We start from the raw sequence: 20,014 nt of genomic DNA on the forward strand, positions 1-20,014 counted from the left end.
GCTCAGTGGTTAACGAATCTGACTAGGAACCATGAGGTTTCCGGTTTGATCCCTGGCCTGCTCAGTGGGTTAAGGATCTGGCGTTGCCATGAGCTGTGGTGTAGGTCACAGACGCAGCTCGGATCCCGCGTTGCTGTGGCTCCGGCGTAGGCCGGCAACTACAGCTCCAGTTAGACCCCTAGCCTGGGAACCTCCATATGCCACGGGAGCGGCCCTAGAAAAGGCAAAAAGACAAAAAACAAAACAAAAAAAAGAGTTCCAATTTCTGTTCTCTGAATCTTACAGAAATTTGGTGGTCATGTCCATGTGTTTTGTTTTGTTTTGTTTTGTTTTTTTCAGAATAATAATGAAACATGAAATGTCCTGAAACCCAGAAAAGCCCAAGTTAGGATGCTCTGGACTCAAATTCGAGTTCAACAACTTCACATCTGAGACATTTTAAAGCATCTCTCCCTTTTTCCTGGGGTATGATGTTTCTTCCCTGTAGTAAAAAAAAAACTTCTGTTTTCGTTTGAAAGGCAAAAACAGGAAGATAAGAGTCACAGTGCTTTTCTGAGATGTCTGAATCAAATTACCTACTAAATATCCCATATAAATTCACTCTGAACATCGGGGGATAGAAAGTATTAACAAAAGCAATAACATTAATACTTGCATTTCAAGCGAACTTTGGAAGATGTCTCAAAAGGAAGAACAAATATATGAATGATAGTATTACAAAATAAACTGTTTCTCACGAGTATTTATACACTTTAAATAAATTACAGTGTAATTAGCAATTTGGTGAAATGTAGTAAGAATATACCAAAGCATATGTGTGAACCACACATCCTCCTCCAAAACTGACAGGCTCTCAGCAAACACCCAGGTTCAATATTCAGTTACTAGGAGCACTGCATCTCATGGGTAACACAGAGCAACCACCTTTATTTGCCATTTTTATTTTCCTTTTTAACAGTCTGTCAGTCCCAGGAAGAACTCCACTCAGTTGCAAGCGTACGTCAACACACACAACTCAGAATGAGGATGTTCAGCTACCAATTCCTGCCGGAAATATAAATAGGTTCTAAAAATATAGGTTATGTTCTGCTCTGAAATACTTAATCTATTTGGCACTTTTTCTGGGACATTTAATGGTCCATCAATACAATGCGTTAGACTGCAAGAACCTAGAATTACTCAGACTACTTGCCTAGGGGATTTCTCCATTTAAATAGACAAGCAAAACAGATTAAACACTAAAACACCAGTGTATGGAAGAAGTAAGGCAGATCACTGTCATTAAGGAGGAATATTGATAAAACAGATACACAATGCAGAGCACACTAGTAAAGGAGAGGGTATCTCTCAGTAGCAAACTCCACAGTACTAGAATCCAAGATGCTTTCTAAATGGAAACTGCTTTGAAGAGCGTGTCACGAATTGTAAGATAGACGGAAAAGAAGGTGTCCTGGACATCTGTGGTTACAATAAAAAGAAAAGTTAATCAAAAAGGGAACATGATAGTTTACTTTCAGTTGGAACTAAAGTAATCTTAGAAATCATTTAGTCTAATTCCCACCCCCATCCCCACTGAAACATTTTCCCTGAAATGGGAGAAGGAGTATTTTTCTGAAATAATCTTTGAGTATTATTAGAAGCATGTTTCTCAATGGATGGATAGATGGATGGCTTGGGTGGATGGATGGGTGGATAGACAGACAAATACTGCTTAAAATAAGCCCCTTAATTTTTGGATTTATTTGTTGAAAATGCTTTCTTTACACTGACTCAAAATTTGCCTTTTCCCAACTTTCTTTACATATCCTAGTTTTGCCTTTTATAATGGTGCTGCCCAGTAGAAGTATGAGAGCCACAAATGTGAGCCCCATAAATAATTTCAAGCAAAGAAAAAAAGGTGATTTTAATTTTCATAATTTTGAGATTTTATATTCTTTTTTTATACTTCCTTCAGAATCTCAAGTGTATTTTTCCACTTACATTACATCTCAGTCCATACCAGGAACATTTCAAACACTCAAGAGCCACATGTGGCCAGTGGCTGCTATATTGGATGGCTTAGTTCTAGACAATGGTTCACAAACTTGGCTGAATATCAGAATCACAGGAAGCTTTTTCAAAATATCAGTTCCTACGATTCACTCCCGATTAGTTGGTTCAGGAAGGCCAGAAAATCTTTGCAACAAGGCAGTCAATTAACCAGTGATCATGAGTCTGACATTTGGAAACCACTGCTCTAGAACAACCCCAAATAAGTCTAAGTCCTCCTATACATGACTGTCCCTCCAATACCTAAAATATAGGGTCATATCTCCACTACCTTGTATTCTCCAGGCTAAAAATTCCAAGCTCTCAACTCCTCATCTGACACGGTTTCCAAACCTTTCAACTCCGGTTGCTGTCCTCTAGATATACTCTAGTTTGTCTGGTTTATTTGCAGTAGTGGAGAAGTACCACAGCACTGATAATCCAAGTCAAGTCAATCCTACCTGCCTCCAAAATCTTTCTTAGTACGCTCCTAGGAGTATGAGTGTCTCTAGAAAATGGTGAATTCATAATAAATACTTCAAACTAAAATTTTAAACTCTCACTGTCAAGAAGTGTTCAGGATGTCCCAGTTCTTCACCATGCTGCCGTCTCCTCTGCGGCACACCTCACGTGGGATGGAGAAGGGCCCTCTCAGAATAATCAGAGACTAAGTTAAGCAGAACTATCTTTTCCATGCCTCTCAAAACTCTTACCTTTTCTTATGGCTAGAGAAGAAAGTGTTTTGCGTAGAAGAGCTTTGCAGCCTTCTTTAAAGTTACGTAAATATAAAACATCATAATGTCATACAAAAAGAAATCAGACTGGCCATGACTAAATGGATCCAATTCAATGTTAAAATATTCATTTACTGATAGTCTTCTGAGGTACATTATGGTACATTATAGTACCTATAGTACATTTCTGTGGTACATTATATGTACCACCACAATAGGCCAGGAGGCCACTAGGCGTACAACTCAGAGCCCCAAGCCTCAAGGAGATCACAAACTAGTCAGCAGACAAGTAGATTCATGTGACAAATATTTATGGAGTTCTTACCATGTGCTAGACACTTGGCTGATATACTAGTGAATAAAACATTCAAAAAGTCTTGCTCTTACAGAGTTTACTTTCTAGAAGAGATAGAATTAAAAATGCAAATGATAAATAAGTGAATTACAGGACACGTTAGATGACAAATGTTATGGAAACTAACAGATCAGAATAAGAATCTGATCAAGAATACCTGTGGCGTGGAGGACAAGTTGAAATTTTTCTCAGCGGTCAGAGTAGGCCTCATGAACAAATTGATTTTTGAGAAAAGATTCGCAGAAAGTAAGGGGAAAAACATGTAGATATTTGGGGGAATAGCGTTCCAGGCAGAATAAACAGCTAGTGCAAAGGCCCTGAGTCAGGAGAGTACCTGGCCTATTTAAGGAACAGCAAGGAGGTCACCAGAGTTAAAGCCAAGTGAGCAGGGGAGAGAGCAGCTAATTAGGCCAGAAAGTAAGGGGGTGGGGTGGGGTGGGAGTGTTCAATAAGTTTTCATCAGGCATAATAAAAACTTAACCTTTTACTTTGAGTGAAACAGGGAACCAATGAATGTTTGGGGCAAAGCAGTGAGTGACATGATATGTATCATGTATAGGGATTGTTCTGGCGATGATGTGGAGAACAGGCTGCGGGGGAAGAATCCGGGAAAAAGAGGCCACGATGTGGATCAGGGAAGTAGCAGCAAGGAAAATAAAAGTGGTCAGAGTTTTTACATAAAAAAAAAAAAACAAAAACTAGCTATAATACCATGAGGTGGTTTTAGCAGAGTAAGCTAAGAGAGCACCAAAGAAGAAACAATGCTTCTACCAAAGGAAAAACTTGTAACCTAAGTGACAGCCAAACTGAGTCCTGAATGATATATAAAAGTTCAATGGGAAAAAGAAACACAAAAAATAATCTGGAGAAAGGAACTGCCGCATAGTTGTTAGTGGCCAGGAGAAATATAGGGCATGATTCCATTTGTTCTTATAATTGGCTCATAGTTAAAGGATTACCTACATTTCATCAAATACAGACTAGGACAAATATTTTCATAGTTTCTACCTTCTTTAAGATAAAAGTCCCCGATTTTCTTTTTCACTCTTTACAGTTAAGTTTTGGTTCCTGCTGTACTTTCTGTAATAATTCATGTAGCCATCATCCTTCCTCTCTTATACTGTATATTCTATCCTCACATATGGTAGCAGTGCAATAAATATTTGCTAAGTTGAATTAAACTAAAATCAACAGGAGACATTTCAGACCATAAAGCCTCAGCATCTAATACTGAAATTATGAGTTAGCATATGGACAGATAATTATGTGAATTATGGACAGATAACAGGTGTCTGCAAGAGTGGGGCTTGGGACCAGCATGAGGAGAATGAGGCAGTGGGGGATGGAGTAAAGCCGAAGAAAGGCCCTTCACTTCAGCTGTCATCCAGGGTGCACCGCTGCCTTGACATTCGAAGTCATCCACTTGTCACAGCCTGTCATGACTGCGCTTGCTCTTCCTAAATCAAACCTAGTTGCTAACCTACAGAGATCCCTGGCACTTTTGATAGGGTACTTCTGCTTAGGCTGTCCCTTGTCCATAGTTATGACTACCATCCTCACTGGGTGCCAAACACCATGCTAAATGCTTTCTCATTTCCCCCCTCAGCCTCTGGATTAACTTGTTATGGGGAGGACGGGTATATTTTTGAAAAAAAAAAAAAAAAAAACAATTAAAAAAAAATCCACCACTTGGCTTTACTCTGCTTGTTCTCAGAATGAGCTCATAATTAAATGGTGGAGAGAATTCCTTAAAGACTCAGCATTTAGCATGAAGACTCTGACTTTACACTTAAAAAACTGTTGAGCTCCAAATGACTAAGATAATTTTAACTGGCTAGTTCAAATTTCCAACCACTGTGCAAGTATTTTCTCATGCATAGTTGAGGGAGGGCTCAAAAAAAAGTTTAATTCAGTTACAAAATAAATGAATGCTAATGTTTAACATATACATCAGTTTCTTACTGCTGCTGTAACAAATCACCACCAACTTACTGGCTAAATCACTGCAAATTTACCATCTCATAGTTCCAGTGGTTCAGAAGTCCAAAACGAATCTCACTGGGCTAAAATTAAGGTGTCTGTGAGGCCGTGTTTCCCCTGGAGGTTCTGAAGGAAAATCTATTTCCTTGTTTTGTACAGCTTCCAGAAACTGCCTATATTCTTTGGCTTATGACCACCTTCCAACTTCAAAGTCAGCAACAATCAATATCAAGGTTTTCTCACATTGCTTCACATTGACACCTCTTCCTCCCTCCTCCATATTTAAAACAGTGTCACAGCCATGGCCCAGGGTGCTGTCCTGGGGAGAACTAACCCCCCAAAGGCCCTGTGGGTACCCCCTGATTCCATGAGTAATCCAGAATAATCTCCATATTTTAAAGTCCGTTGATTAGCAATCTTAATTACTTAGGCAACCTTAAGCTGCACCCCCTTACCACATAACATAACATCTTCACAGGTTCTGAGGCTTTAGTATGTGGACAGTTGGAGGACCATTATTCAGCCTACCACAACCTGTCCTTCAGCAAGACCCTTACCCTAACCCACAGGCAAAACACATTTACTCTATCTCAAAGTCCCCCAAAGTCTCAACCCATTAGAATATCAACCCAAAGTTTAAAATATGATATAAATCTTTTCAACTGCAAAGCCCCAAATTTCACCATATAAATCAAGTACAAATGAGGCTTTGGCAAGAGGCATAACTCTCCCACCCTTAAGACAATACTGCAAAGCTACAGTGATCAAAATAATGTGGTATTGTCACAAAAACAGACATAAGGATCAACAAAACAAAATAGAGAGCCCAGAAATAAACTCACAAACCTATGGTCAATTAATCCTCCATAAAAGAGGCAAGAATACAAAATGGGAAAAATACAGTCTCTTCAGCAAGTGGTGCTGGGAAAACTAGGCAGCTACATGAAAATCAATGAAATTAAAACACACCCTCACAGTATGCACTATAATAAACTCAAAATGGCCTAAATATTTAAATATAAGACATGAGCAGTTGGCTCCATAGCTCAGGGGTTAGAGCACTGGTCTTGTAAATATAAGACATGAAACTATAAAATTCCTAGACTAGAATGTAGGCAAAACATTCTCTGGCGTAAATTATACAAATGTATCCTTAGGTCAGTCTCCCAAAGCAACAGAGATAAAAACTAACAAACCTAATCAAACTTACAACTTTTGCATAGCAAAGGAAGCCATTTAAAAAACAAACAGACAATATTTGCAAAATATTTGCAAACAACAGAACTGACAAGGGCTTAATCTCCAAAATATATAAAAAACTCATACAATTCAACAATAAAAACAACAACCAACCCAATTTAAAAATGGGCAGAAGCCCTAAACAGACATTTCTCCAAAGGAGATGTACAGATGACCAGTAGGCACATGAAAAAATGCTCAACATCACTAATTATTAGAGAAATCCAATTCAAAACTACAATGAGGTACCACCTCACATTGGTCAGAATGGCCATCATTAAAAAGTCTATGAACAACAAATGCTGGAGAGGGTGTGGAGAAATGGAAACCCTCCTATACCATTGGCAGGGGGGTGGTGTAAGTTGGTGCAACCACTACAGAAAACCATATGGAGACTCCTCAGAAAACTAAAAAAAAGAATTACCATATGATCCAGCAATCCCACTCCTGGGCATATATCCAGACAAAACTATAATTAAAAAAGATACATGCAGCCCCATGTTCACAGCAACACTATTCACAATAGACATGGAAACAACATAAATGTCCATCAGCAGATGAATGGAGTAAGAAAATGTGGCACATATATACAATGGAACACTACTCATCCATAAAAACAAATGAAATAACGCCATTTGCAGCAACATGGATGCAATTAGAGAGTATCATACTAAGCAAAGTAAGTCAAAGAGAAAAAGACAAATAACATGATTTCACATACATGGAATCTAAAGTATGACACAAATGAACCTATCGACAAAACAGAAACAGATTCACAGACAAGGTGAACAGACTCATGGTTGCCAAGGGAGAGGGAGAGGGGGGAGGGATGGAGTGAGAGGTCGGGGTTAGAAGATGGACACTATTACACACGGAGGGGATGAACAATAAATTCCTACTGAATGGCACAGAGAACTACATTCAGTGTCCTATAATAAACCATAATGGAAAATAATATAAAAAAGAATACATATATCTTCATATATTCTTAATATAAAAATTATAAATATAACTGAATCATTTTGTTGTACAGCATTAATTAGCACAACACACAACACTGTAAACCAATTACACTTCAATAAAAAATAAATAACTAAATAAATAAATGAGGCTTTGGGCATTATCCATCCTGAGACACAATTCCTCTCATCTGTGAACCTGTGAAACTCAAGAAACAAGTTGTCTCCCCCAGAATTCAATGGTGGGATAGACACAGGATAACAGTTATAGACATTCCCATTCAAAAAAAGGAGAAAATGCAAGTTAAAAAAAAAAAATAGACACCAGACACATGGAATTTTGAAATCCAGCCAGGCAAACTGCATTTGGTTTCAAGATGGGAATAATCCTCTGTGATTCTTGGCTCTACCAACTGAGCCCCAAGCTCTGCCTTACAGGCTCTCAGTTCTGCCCATGGAAGGTGGAGTATATCTGCAGCTGAGTAGTTTAATCAGCCTGTTTCTTGCCTGTGGAATTTTGTGGTCCCAACAACCTTCATTGCATCCTCTCACTTCCCCTTTCAGGCCAATCTCGGAGTGTTATTGCTGGTATGGTCTTTTCAAGAACCCTGTGGGTCTCCCACGTGTGTCATGGAGATTTACTTCATCAGACAGGAAGCTCCTCCACAAATATTTCCTAGATAAATCCATCTCTCTTCCAGGCTTCTGCTGAGATGTTTGAGGGAATCCACACGGCAATTTCTTCAAAGAGCCTCCTATGTGACTGAATACTCTGACCTTACTTCTGAAGCACTAGCAAACGGTTTTTCAGCCATACTATTGGTTTTCTTTCCAGAGCAGACTTTCCCCTGCCAGTGAATCTCCTAATTTTAGCATATTTTGCAAGCTGGATAGGCTAAGAATTTCTCAAATATCAAGTTCTGGTTCCCTTCTGCTCAACAGTTCTTCCCTCATACTCTCTCTCTCCTTTCACATATTACTATAGGCAGCAAGAAAAAGCCAGAATGCACTTTTATATATATAAACCACCTCAGCGAAATACCTAAGCTCATGTTTATAAGTTTTGCTTTCCACATAACTGCAGGACAGAATTCAGCTAAGTTTTCTGCCACGATATAACAAGGACATCCTTTCCTTTAGTTTCCAGTAACATGTTCCTGATTCCTATCTGCACCCTCACTAGTATTGCCTTTAATGTCCATATTTCTACAAATAGTCTGTTCATGACAATTTAGGTCTTCTCTAAGATGATCTGGGTTTTTCCTACCATGCTCTTCTATCTTCTTCTGAGTCCTCTCTAGTAGAATCACCAACATCCATACTTCCACTAATAGTCTATTATCCTAACATTTTTCTATCATGCTCCTCAAAATTTTTCCATCTTATGCCCACTGCCCAATTTCAAAATCACCCTCCACATTTTTAGATATTTCTTACAGCAACTCCCACTTCTATGTATCAAAATCCATATTCATCTCCTATTGCTCCTATAACAAATCACGACAAATTTAATGGCTTAAATCAATACACATTTATCATTTCACATTTCTAGAGGTCAGAAGTCCAAATTGGAATCTGCCACCTGGCTAAAATCAAGCTGTCACTATGCTGCATTCCTTCTGGACACACTAAACAAAAATTTGTTTTCTTATTTATCCAAATTCTGGGGACTGCCCACATTGCTTAGCTCATGGCTCACTTTTATAGTCCAAGCCAGCAATGGCAAGTCTAGTCTTTCTTTTTTGCATCACTCCGACAATGACTCTTCCACCTCATTTTTGCAGATTTAAAGGACCTTTTGTGATTACATGAGGCCTACCCACATACTCCAAAAACATCCCAGATCATCCAAGATTGTTTTCTTATCTTAAGGTCAGCTGATTTGCCACCTCAATCCCCCCTTGACATGTAACACAGCATATTCTCAGGTTCCTAGGCTTATGAGGTGAACATCTTTAAGATACTATTAGCCTGTCCACCACAATATATCTTGTGTAATGAAAAGATTTTGGTTCTTCATATAAATATCCTCGACCATGGAACCTGATCTGTGCTTTCTTTCTTTACTTCATTTCCTATCAAAATGCCTGTGTCTCCACTACTCTAGATTTCTTCCATTTTTCTCAAATGTACCAGGCTCATTCCAGGCCCAGGATCTCTGCTCATGCTATGTCCTTTGCCAGTGTTACCCCTCTTTTCTGAATCCTCACAGCTCCTCTTCCCAGACTATCCTTCTTTATCCTTCATCTCCCAGGTTACATGTCTCTTTTTCAAAAACACTTTCCCTGATCCTATGACTCCCTAAGCAAGACTATAGATTCCCATTACACCCTTAGTTGTTCTTCGTATCATTTATCTTAACACCAATTAAATTATTATCTGTGTAACTGTTTGTTTAATGACTATTTTTAAGGCACTATGAAAGTAAAGTTCTAACTTCATTTGTTACATGTCTAACACCTAGCGGAATAGTAATTGCACACACAAAAAATCCTCATAACAACATTAATTTTATAATTGAACTAAAGCTCAGAGAAATTAAGCAACTCCACCAGGGTCTATCTGGCTTCTAAGCCCATCTCTTACTCATTCTATTCTAATGGAGCATCAAAGACCACCTAAGTCCACAAACATTTATGAACTATCAAACTAAAGACACTCAATGCCACCTCACTTTCTTTAATGCAGTTACCTGTGCCTAGTCAAGCCAATGGCCCACCACCAAATGCCCAATTTCATTCCTGTTTTCATATACTGGCATAAGAGTAGATTGTGAACACCATTTTTCCTTTAAAATCTTAACGTTCCTTAAAAATAATTACTAAAATATTTATTCAAATTACCAACTCAGGGGAAAAAGTATACTTTGATTTTTATCTAGTTCTCCTGTGGAGATTAACGACTCATAATATCTGTGAACACCTTGGAAGAAATTTTATTGAAACTATCTAGTTTGGGAACCTGGCCAAACAAAATGTTAAAACCAAAGATCTAAAAATCCTGAAGATTTTTTTACAAAGAACTTTCTTTTTTAGAAAAGTCCTAGAACCATGCTTCTGTATACTCTCACTCTTGGTCTCTCACGTGCAAAGAGGAAAGAATGTTATTATGATCACTGTCTCGAAGAACATCCCCTAGACTTTAAACAAGGTTGGTAGACGTCTATTTATAATTGCGCTAGTCCTTAACACTTCAGAACTGTTTACAACCTATCATAGGTCTTTTGATTGTCAGTATCAACTCCTCTATTTTTAAAAACATAGGTGTATTTTTGTGGCTACGGGTCAGAGTGCAGCTAGAAATACATGGAAGAGAGTGATACAGATTCCAAACTGTTGCCTGCTCACTTTTTTCTTTGAAAATTATTGTAATTGGCACAGATCAAAAACCATATGTATCAAAGGATGATCTAATTTAGAATCTTATTACCTCAATTTCCAGAGCAGCTATAAACAACAACAAAACAATTTTAGTTATACCATATATGAAGAAAATCAGATATGACTTTGAAATACATTTCTTTTTTATTATACATATATGGTGAATAGTTATTAAGTAACAGATTGGTATTACACAATAATTTACAAACATTATTTAATTTTAAAAAGTACTGAATCATAAATATCTTACAAACCAATAAAGAGAAGAATGAAGTGACCAAAAGGAGAAGCAACATGAAATGAGCAAAAATCACTAGGAAATTGTATGCTGAAATTTCTTTAAAGATGAGAGACAAAAGAAGATAGTTGTATTACTGCAGAAGAAATGTGATGGTTCAAAAATCTGTTCCATCTATTTGGAACATACCTGATAGCATAAAGTAACTTATCTGATAGGTTTATATGAAATCTGAGAGCATCTCACAGGTTTTGTAATGTGTTACTATTCCTTCTATGACATTTTACAGACTATACAAAAAGATCTGCAGCACTCTCAATTCACTATAAATCCAATCCATAAAATCTTCAGAGGCTGAAAGCTTTCGTCTCTTTAAAACTCATGGAATCCCAGTGGAGCAGTGGAAGTCAGGACTGACTCCTTAACAACAGTTTTCACCACTCTAATAACGGAGGAAAGACCTTTCCAAGGTAACACAGAACTACCAAGCAGGGCCAAAGATCCACCTGTTGTCAATTCTATAATCTCAATCTTAGAATAAGAGAAATTATTAGAGCATAATAAGCACATCAGTAATTTATGCCTACTGAGAACACAGCAGGTAGCAAATACTTGCTTATGAAATAATAGTTCATAATTGGCAGGAAATAAAGTTTACATCTCCAAATCTAGAAAACTATATTTGTTAGGTATTTACCCTAAATATTGGGCTTGGTCCAACAAGGAAACAAAAACTATTCATCTATGTGCATTTATATGACTATGGACAATTCAATTGCAACACAATGCCTACCTTGAAGAACTGACAATTTAAATAACAATGAATATTAAACATTTCTTTTAAAAAATTAACCAGGAAAATATACTGATGCTTTTGAGACTATTTCCTGGAAATTATCTAACTATCTAGCATCAGAACATAAAATGCACAGTCCTGAGGTTTCCATGTGTGACAGCTCAGACACTCTCTAGAGGAAGCCAAGAAGAACACGAACATAATTTAAAGGACCTTTGGAAATGTTAAGGGTGCTTCAGTGCTATTTGTTTATCAAGAGCTTTAGCTTCTGTAAAGCTTCCCAGTTACTCAAATTGGCAGTCCTGAAATAATTTTATTTCCAGCTGATAGGGACTGAAAATCAGAGATTTAAAAAAAAGAAGAAGAAAAAGAAAAAATGGAAGTTTAATCATAATGACATTTTTATTCCACTCTGTGAATTTTGCCAACAGTCTAGCCTTACTTCCTTTATCAGATTTGGTCGTTTTTAAAGGATTCATTGTCCCAAGTCACAACCCCACTCCCCACCAAAACAACAAAAAAGACCTTTAAGTGAATATTATAACAAATATCCATCACACTAAAAACATTTAGTAGGTTCACCATAATTAAAACAAAATTACATTTAACTTATTTTAAGAGTGAACTTGTTTTAAACAAATGCAACACATGTCAATTTCCTCCTTTTAACTGGAGGCTTTGGTGTTACTGTCCATGGTGACACATACTGGCTGTATCAGGCAACAACACCACTACAGAAACACTCAAGTTTGATTTTATGCCTATTGCTCGGTGGCAAATTTGCTGAAGTGGTTTTATTGTGCATATCCAACGTTTCATTAATTATTAGTTGCACTTTTTTTTTTTTTTTTTTTTTTTTTTTTAAGCCACAGCACCATAATCACAGAAGAAAAATCAGGGGCGGGGGGATGATTTAGCCAATCCATCGTATATGTTAAACCAAATTCCGTTTCTGTTTTGCCTTCATCTATACTTCACCATATGTGAAACTAGTCTTTCTGTGTGTGTTTAGCTACCTTTTAGAAGCTCATATTACAGTATCTTCCCACAAACCAAGCAACATTCAAAAGCTTTGGTAAATCAAAGCTGAAGGCTTGATACACCGGAATTTGCTTCTGACTACACAGCATTTAAATATAATTTTAAACGTAGACATTTGTGCATAGCCAATGTTCAGGGACTTCAAAAAGAAGTTTTAAAATCCTAAGTACATGATTAATGGTGACACAAGGAATACTTTTGAATTAACATTTATATGAAATATTTTCAAAATTTTTAAGAGAATATTATTTCTTTTCTCTTGTCAATGATGGAGAAGGAAGAATCGTGATCATTCAATAAGGAATCTTGTCTCAAATACACTGTGGCAGTGATATAAACACTACAGATAGTAGATAAAACTACTGAGAGGTATTAATTTTTCCACAAAGCTACCCACATAAAGAAATTCCTCCCCAGCTGGGCACCACTGTCCCTGAAACTTTCAGAGAGCAGCGTCTTAACTAGAGATTAAGCTGCCCTATTTCCTACCTAAGTCAATTTCACCCAAATGAGGCGTTTGTGTTATAATTCATTGTTCCCCAGACTCCAAAATCAACCATCTGCCATCGGAGTTTCTGTACAGTAATTAAGGGACTATTAGAACTGGCAAGAGTACAAAGTAAGAAAGAAGAGGGGCGAGAGAGGAAAGAAACCAAGCCCTTAAAAAGAGATGGAAGGTGTATTTCACAATGACCCTCCACATCTCAGCTCAGATTGTCAACCATGAGGCAAAACAGAAGTTAGGAGGAACGGTGGGGCCAGCTCCTCCTGGGTTATCCGAACCGAAACCACACTGGGGATTGAGCACGTTCTTCATACCTTGAAAGAGAAAGGCTTTCGTCCCATTATGCAGCCCGGGGACCTGGCGCACTCCGGTCGTGGACTCCCCAAGTTCTAACTCCGTTAGGACGTCAATCTGTAGGGAGGGGTCCACACCCAGCCCCCAAACTGGTGGGAGTAGGGAAGGGAGGAGGAAAGAAAGGAAAAGCTCCATCAAAACACAAGCCTCTTCCTCCAGGGCAGCAAAGAACCGCGTCTTAGAGACAATATTGGAAACTGACGACGAGAGGCGACTCCCTCCGCCGCTGAGAGCCTTACCTGAGATGATCAGCCAAGCTTTAAAGAGCGAAGCACCCAGTCCCATTTCTGTGACCTACTTTAAACCCCTTTCAGTGTAAAGTTCCCCTTGGTCCTCAGACCCTAGACTAGGGGTGTGACCCGCCCTGCGGTCTCCAAGACAAGCTCAGGAAGGAAAAAAAAAAAAAAAAAATCCAAACCCAAACCCACTCCTTACTCCAAGCTTCCCACTCCAGACCTACTTTGGGTGGAGGAAAAGCTAGGCGTCCCCAGGCAGCTCGGGCTGCCCCAAGGCGGGGGCCATCCCTTCTCCCGCCCCAGCTCTGCGGCCACTCACCTGCTCCGAGACCGAAGATCAAACAGAATGTTCTCAGTAAGATCCGAGGCTCCATGGTGTGGATCTGCTCAGTCCATCGTCTCCCTCTTTAAAAATAAAAAGCGAAGAGGTTCTTGGAATCAAGCGGGAAAACAGCGTTTGTCTCTCCAGCCGCTGCCTTGGATTTACTGATTAGTAAAATTAGTAGATTTGGTTGCCTAAGAAAAAAAAGGGAGGACCCCCCAGGCACGTGAAGAACTTAGACCCTCCAATGCGCACATCATTCCCACACGCAGAGCCCAGGCGGCGGGCCGCGGGCTGGGAGGGGGCCCGAAGGGAGGGGTCGGACTCGCCGGGGGCTACTCCACCGGGGAATTAGCTCCTGAAGCCGAATCAAAGCAGCCGAAGGCATGCACACCCAAAGGAAGAGAGGCCGCCTCTAGGAAGCCGGAGCTGGGGCGGCCCCGCACCCGCCCGCCTTCCCCGCCGCCCGAACCTGTTGTAAAAGCAGAGACAATGGAGAGAGCGCCCGGAGACGCGCGGAGGAGAGACTGCTCCTCGGAGAGGGAGGGGCGGGCCGGGGAGGCGGGGAGAGGAGGAGAAAGGAAAGGGCCCGCGGGCAAGGCCCGGCGCCGGTGTCCCTCTCCCGCAAGGGCTCCTCGGTCTCCAAGCCCCGTCTAGCGAGCCTCAGAGCCGCTGCAGCCTCCGCCCTCCTTTTCACTCTCCCAGACCCCGGCAACGTCAACCTCCGGGATCGGATGATCTTATTTCAAGGTGCTAAGTTGATGTGCGGTCTTTGCTCTCACCCCTCGATTTCGGGCGCGTGTCTGGAAAGACAGACTGAGAGGAGGACCACCCAACAGCAGAAAGCAAGGCTAGAAAGAGGTGCGCTCGCCCGCCCTTGAGGCAAAGGAGGGAAGCCCATGCGAGGACTGGGGAGGGGACCCCCCTCGGGGGGTTGCGGAGGAAGACTACTAAGGCAAGCTAGGCTCCCGAGGTGGGGCTGGAAGTAGAGAGAAACAGGCAGAGACAGATGGGGAACCTGGGAAGCCCTGGTAGCATTAGGGAGAGGTTCCCTGTTCAGGGCGGGGCGGCGGAGAGCTTCCCCAGCGCGAAGAGCGCAAGGGAGAACTTAGCCAGGAACTGCTGGACAGCTCCGGGACCTCGCGCGCCCCCTGCCAAACGCTGCTTTTAGACCGATCTCTAGTTCTCCAGGACTGGCACATAGTAGGAGGCATGGGTAGCAAAGCCAGTCTGTCTGCCCACACCGAAAAGAAGAGAAAAATAATAGACAGATGAGAGAGAGAGAGATGACACATAGGAGTGGGGGTGAGGGGAAGGGAGAATGGGACCAGGGGGTGAAGAATTGAGTAGAAGACGACAATGGAGCCTGGACAAGAGAGAAAAGCCACCCATTGCTGACCACATTCATGCAGCTCTACCCATCCTTCACCACAGGCAGTGAGACCATAACAGTGAGGTCATTTGAAATCAAATACTCAAGGTTATTGGCATAGAGTATTTTTCAATATAGCCCTAAAATTTTGAGGCAAATTTTGAATGACACTAAATTCCCATTCTGGAAAAGCAAGTCTCAAAAGCAATTAAAATGTTCATTGGTACAAAGATCAATTGAGTTACTTAACTTTCCTTTCAAAAAAGTAGAGTCTGAATTCTCCAAAAAGATGCTACACAGCTAGTTACCAAAATGCCTACCAGGTACAGTTTGGGACTCCAGCAGAGCAATATGTGCTATATTACATTATAGTGGGGAGGTGGGAACATGTTTAGCTCTGACCTTGGAATTTTTAAGGGAAAAAAATCAGAATCTGGAATTTTTTCCAAAATAATCTTCAATTATCTCTCCTTATCTATTTTTCCATTGTATTCTATTTATGATTTTATAAACTTTGAGAAACTGAGAAATATTCCAAAGTGATGTGATATGTGATGAAGTATTATGAAACTTCCTAAATTTGCAAAACTACACAAAATGAAATTAATATAACTGAATCAATTCAAAGACACTGTTTATCAGGAAATTAAAAATCTTTTTATAGCAGTACATCTAAAATAATGAATTGTAATAAGGATCTACAAAAGTTACATTAAAACCTAAAAGATAATATGAGAGGAAAAAAAAGTAAATATATATATATGCATATTTTCACGTAGAAGTTCTCCTAACCTAATCAAATTCAACCAAATCATAGACTCAAGGGGACTCTCTAACCTCTCTGACTCTCATCTATGATAGGCTGAAACCTGGTGGTTAGTAAACTTGGCATACACATTTATGCTCTGTCCAGAAGAATAGTATTCTGACAACCTGTTTTTTGTTTGTTTGCTTGGTTTTATTTTATTTTTTATGGCTGCACCCAAAGCATATGGAAGTTCCCAGGCTAGGGGTCTAATCTGAGCTGCAACTGCCAGCCTACACCACAGCTGTGGCAATGCCATATCCTTAACTCACTGAGCAGGGCCAGGGATTGAATCCACATCCTCATGGATACTAGTAGGGTTCATTACCACTAAGTCACAACAATAACTCTCCAGAAGAATGGTATTTTGTATCCAAAATTATTCCAGTTGAACCTACTATAGTAATTCTGTGATCTAATTAAATTTATGAAAACCATTAAAATATGAGTAAGGAGGGAGGGAGTTGTTTCTATAAAACTAAAGTGCAAAGCTTTAGAAAACCATAATAAAGATAAGTCATTGTATTAGTTTAGGGAGATGGTCTCAACCTAAGCAGGGGTTCTCAACCTTAGAGCTATTAACATTTTAAGGTTGGACCTTCATGTCATTGGAATCCAGGGAGAGGAGAAAGAGTTCAGTACCAAAAAAATTATTTCAAGAAATAATGGCCTAAGACTTACTGAATTTGGAAAAAAAGATAGATAAACTCAGTGAATTCCAAATAGGAAAAAAAAAAAAGAAAAAGAAATCCATGACTAGGTATATCATGGATTTCTAAAACAACAGAAAAGAAAACTATCAACAGATACAACCACAGTAAAAGAAAACTATCACAAAGAAAAAAATTTTAAACAATCAGAAGAAAATGATACATTACTTATAGGAAAGTAACAGTGTCAATGAATTCAGCCTTCTCATCAGAAACTATGTAGATGAGAAGAAGAGGAACAACATTTTTTTAAAGTGTGCAAAGAGTTCTCTCATCCCAGAATTTTATACCTGGTGAAAATATCCTTTATGAATAAAGATGAAGGCAAAACAAACTCAGATTAGGAAAATACGTAAGAATTAATTACAAGGAGACCTGTTCTAAAAAATTGTTAAAGAAAGTTCTTCAGACAGAAGGGAAATGGTAACAGAAAGACAAATAGCATATTAAGAATAAAAAAAAAAAAAAGGAATAGAAATGGCAAATATCTGGGTAAATATAATAGATTATTCTTGAGTCCTTTAAAATAAGTTTGATGGTTGTACTAGTTTTCTACTGCTGCTGTAATAAATTATCACAAACTTAGTGCCTTAAAATAATACAAATTTATGATCTTACAATTCTGTTGGCCATAAATCTGACACTAGTCATCAGGTTAAGCTCAGTGTTGACAAGGTTGTATTTCTTTCTAAAGGTTTTAGAGAAAGCTCCACTTTCATACTTTTTCAGCTTCTAGAGAGTGTCTATATGCCTCAGCTCACTGCCCCCTTTTCTGATCTTCAAAGCCAGCAACAGCAGGCTAAGTCCTTCTCACAATGCACTCTCTCTGGTTCTCTCACTACAATTTGGAAAGGTTCTCAGCTTTAAAGACTTATATGATGACTCTGGGGCTACCTGATAATCTAGGGTAATTATCTGAAGGCCCTTAATCATAATCACATTTGCAAAGTTTCTTTTCTTTATACACAGGTTTTGGGAATGAGACTGTAGATACCTCTGGGAAGCCATTCTTCTGGCTACACTAATGATTGAAAGAGAATATTTTAAAATTGTCCAAAGGGGAGTTCCCATCATGGCGCAGCAGAAATGAATCCAATTAGGAACCATGAGGTTGTGGGTTCGATCCCTGGCCTCACTCAGTGGGTTAAGGATCCGGCATTGCCGTGAGCTGTGGTGTAGGTCACAGATGTGGCTCGGATCCCATGTGGCTGTGGCTGTGGCTGTGGTGTAGGCCAGCAGCTGCAGCTCCAATTCGACCCCTCGCCTGGGAACCTCCATATGCTGTGGGTGCGGCCCTAATAGAACAAAAGACAAAAAAATAAAAATAAAAATAAAAATTGTCCAAAGGAGTTTAAATGCATGTAGATGTAATACATAAGACAATGACAACATAAAGAGATGAGGATAAATGAGCCAATATGATGGAAAAGTTTTTACATTCCAGTTGAAGTGTAACATGTTGACTTTAAGTAGACCATGGAAAGTTAGGTATGCATATTGTAGTCTCCAAAATGCTAATTTTTAAAAAAGTACACAAAAATTCATAGTTAATAGAAAAACAAAATAAAATGAAAATCATTCAGGTAACTTGAAAGAAGGCAGAAAAAGGATTAAAAAAGAAATAGATAATAGAAGAATAAAGAAAAAAGAAATAAAATAGAAACCCAAAACCCAAACCTATCCCTAACTGCATTAAATGTAAATGGTCTAAACACAGCAATTAAAAGGCAAAGATTGTTGCAACGGACTCGAAAAATGTCCCCCAACTATGCGCTGGTAAAAGAAACCCATTTCAGGAGTTCCCTGGTGGCCTAGCGGATTATAGAATCCAGCGTTGTCATTCGGGTCACTGCTGAGGTGCAGTTTCGACCCCTGACCCAGGAACTTCTGCATGCCATGGGCGTGGCAAAAACCAAACAAACAAACAAACAAACATTTCAAATAAGGTAAAAGTATTTTTTAAAGATATACAAAGCAAAGATGGATCAAAAGAAAGTTGGAATAGCTATATTAATATCAGAAAAAGTAAGACTAGAGCAAAAAACATTACCAGGGATAAAGAGGTACACTACTAATAATAAAACAGTCAATTCACAAATAAGACATAACAATCCCACATGTGTATGCACCTAATAGCAAAATTTCCAAATACATGAAACCATAACCCTAAAGAAATGGTTACAGAATTAAAGGAAAAATAAGAAAAGCCACAATTATACTTAGAAACTCCCTACATTTCCCTCTCATAATTAATAATAACCTCCAATCCAAGATAGTTTCAATGCTAAATTCCACCAAACATTTAAAGAAATAACATCAACTATACACAAATCTTCCAGAAAACAGAAGAGGAGTGAACACTTCTTACCTCTTTTATGAGACTAGAATTACCTATAACAAAATCAGACAGACAATAGAAAACAAAAAAGAAAACTACAACATAGACACAAAATATACCTTTTAACTATGGATACAAAATGTATCTTTGAACATACCTGTAATATTCTCAACCAAATATTAATAAATCACATTTGTAATATATAAAAAACAATAAACTACAATGAAGTAGAGTTCATCCCTGGAATGCAAGGTTGATCCAACATTTTAATCTATCAGTATAATCTACCCCATTTACAACATAAAGAAGATATATTACATTAGGATATCAATTGACACAAGAAAAGCATTTATCAAAATTCGGCAACTATTGATGATAAAACTGAAAAGTAACAACATGAGGAAACTTCTTCAGTATGATAAAGGACATTTTTAAAGATTTTACATTAAGAAGGCAACATTGTATTGAAGTTTGCAATCAATGCAAGAAGCCAAGAAATAAAAGCCATTCAAATTGGAAAGGAAGAAATAATACCTTCCTAAAATAATTTGGTCATCTATATTTAAAGCTTCCCAAAGCATCCATGAATAAGCTACTAGCACTAGTGAGTACAGCAATGTTA

The 20,014-nt window shown here is 38.8% G+C and overlaps 1 protein-coding gene across 4 annotated transcripts in view; it reads right to left on the reverse strand.

The window, feature by feature from the left end:
- NELL2 (neural EGFL like 2) overlaps positions 1 to 15,288 on the reverse strand; it is a 333,105-nt gene extending 317,817 nt beyond the window's left edge. The window contains exons 1-3 of one of the 4 annotated variants that reach the window (XM_084957200.1): positions 15,186 to 15,288; positions 14,165 to 14,250; positions 13,570 to 13,698 (exon numbers count right to left, since the gene is read on the reverse strand). In XM_084957200.1, the coding sequence (XP_084813326.1) occupies positions 13,570 to 13,698; positions 14,165 to 14,250; positions 15,186 to 15,205 (235 nt within the window). In that variant the 5' untranslated portion in view covers positions 15,206 to 15,288. Of the gene's footprint in view, positions 1 to 13,569; positions 13,699 to 13,848; positions 13,958 to 14,164; positions 14,251 to 14,639; positions 14,723 to 14,949 lie in introns of those variants that run through there. The other 3 variants (XM_021092577.2, XM_084957201.1, XM_084957203.1) reach the window with 3 other exon arrangements.
- Positions 15,289 to 20,014: the final 4,726 nt, after the last annotated feature.

This window comes from Sus scrofa, chromosome 5, assembly GCF_054392235.1.
Source record: "Sus scrofa isolate SSC_HxYL_T2T_F1_AM1 chromosome 5, Sscrofa_HxYL_maternal_Yorkshire_Landrace_v2.0, whole genome shotgun sequence".
NCBI lineage: Eukaryota > Metazoa > Chordata > Mammalia > Artiodactyla > Suidae > Sus > Sus scrofa.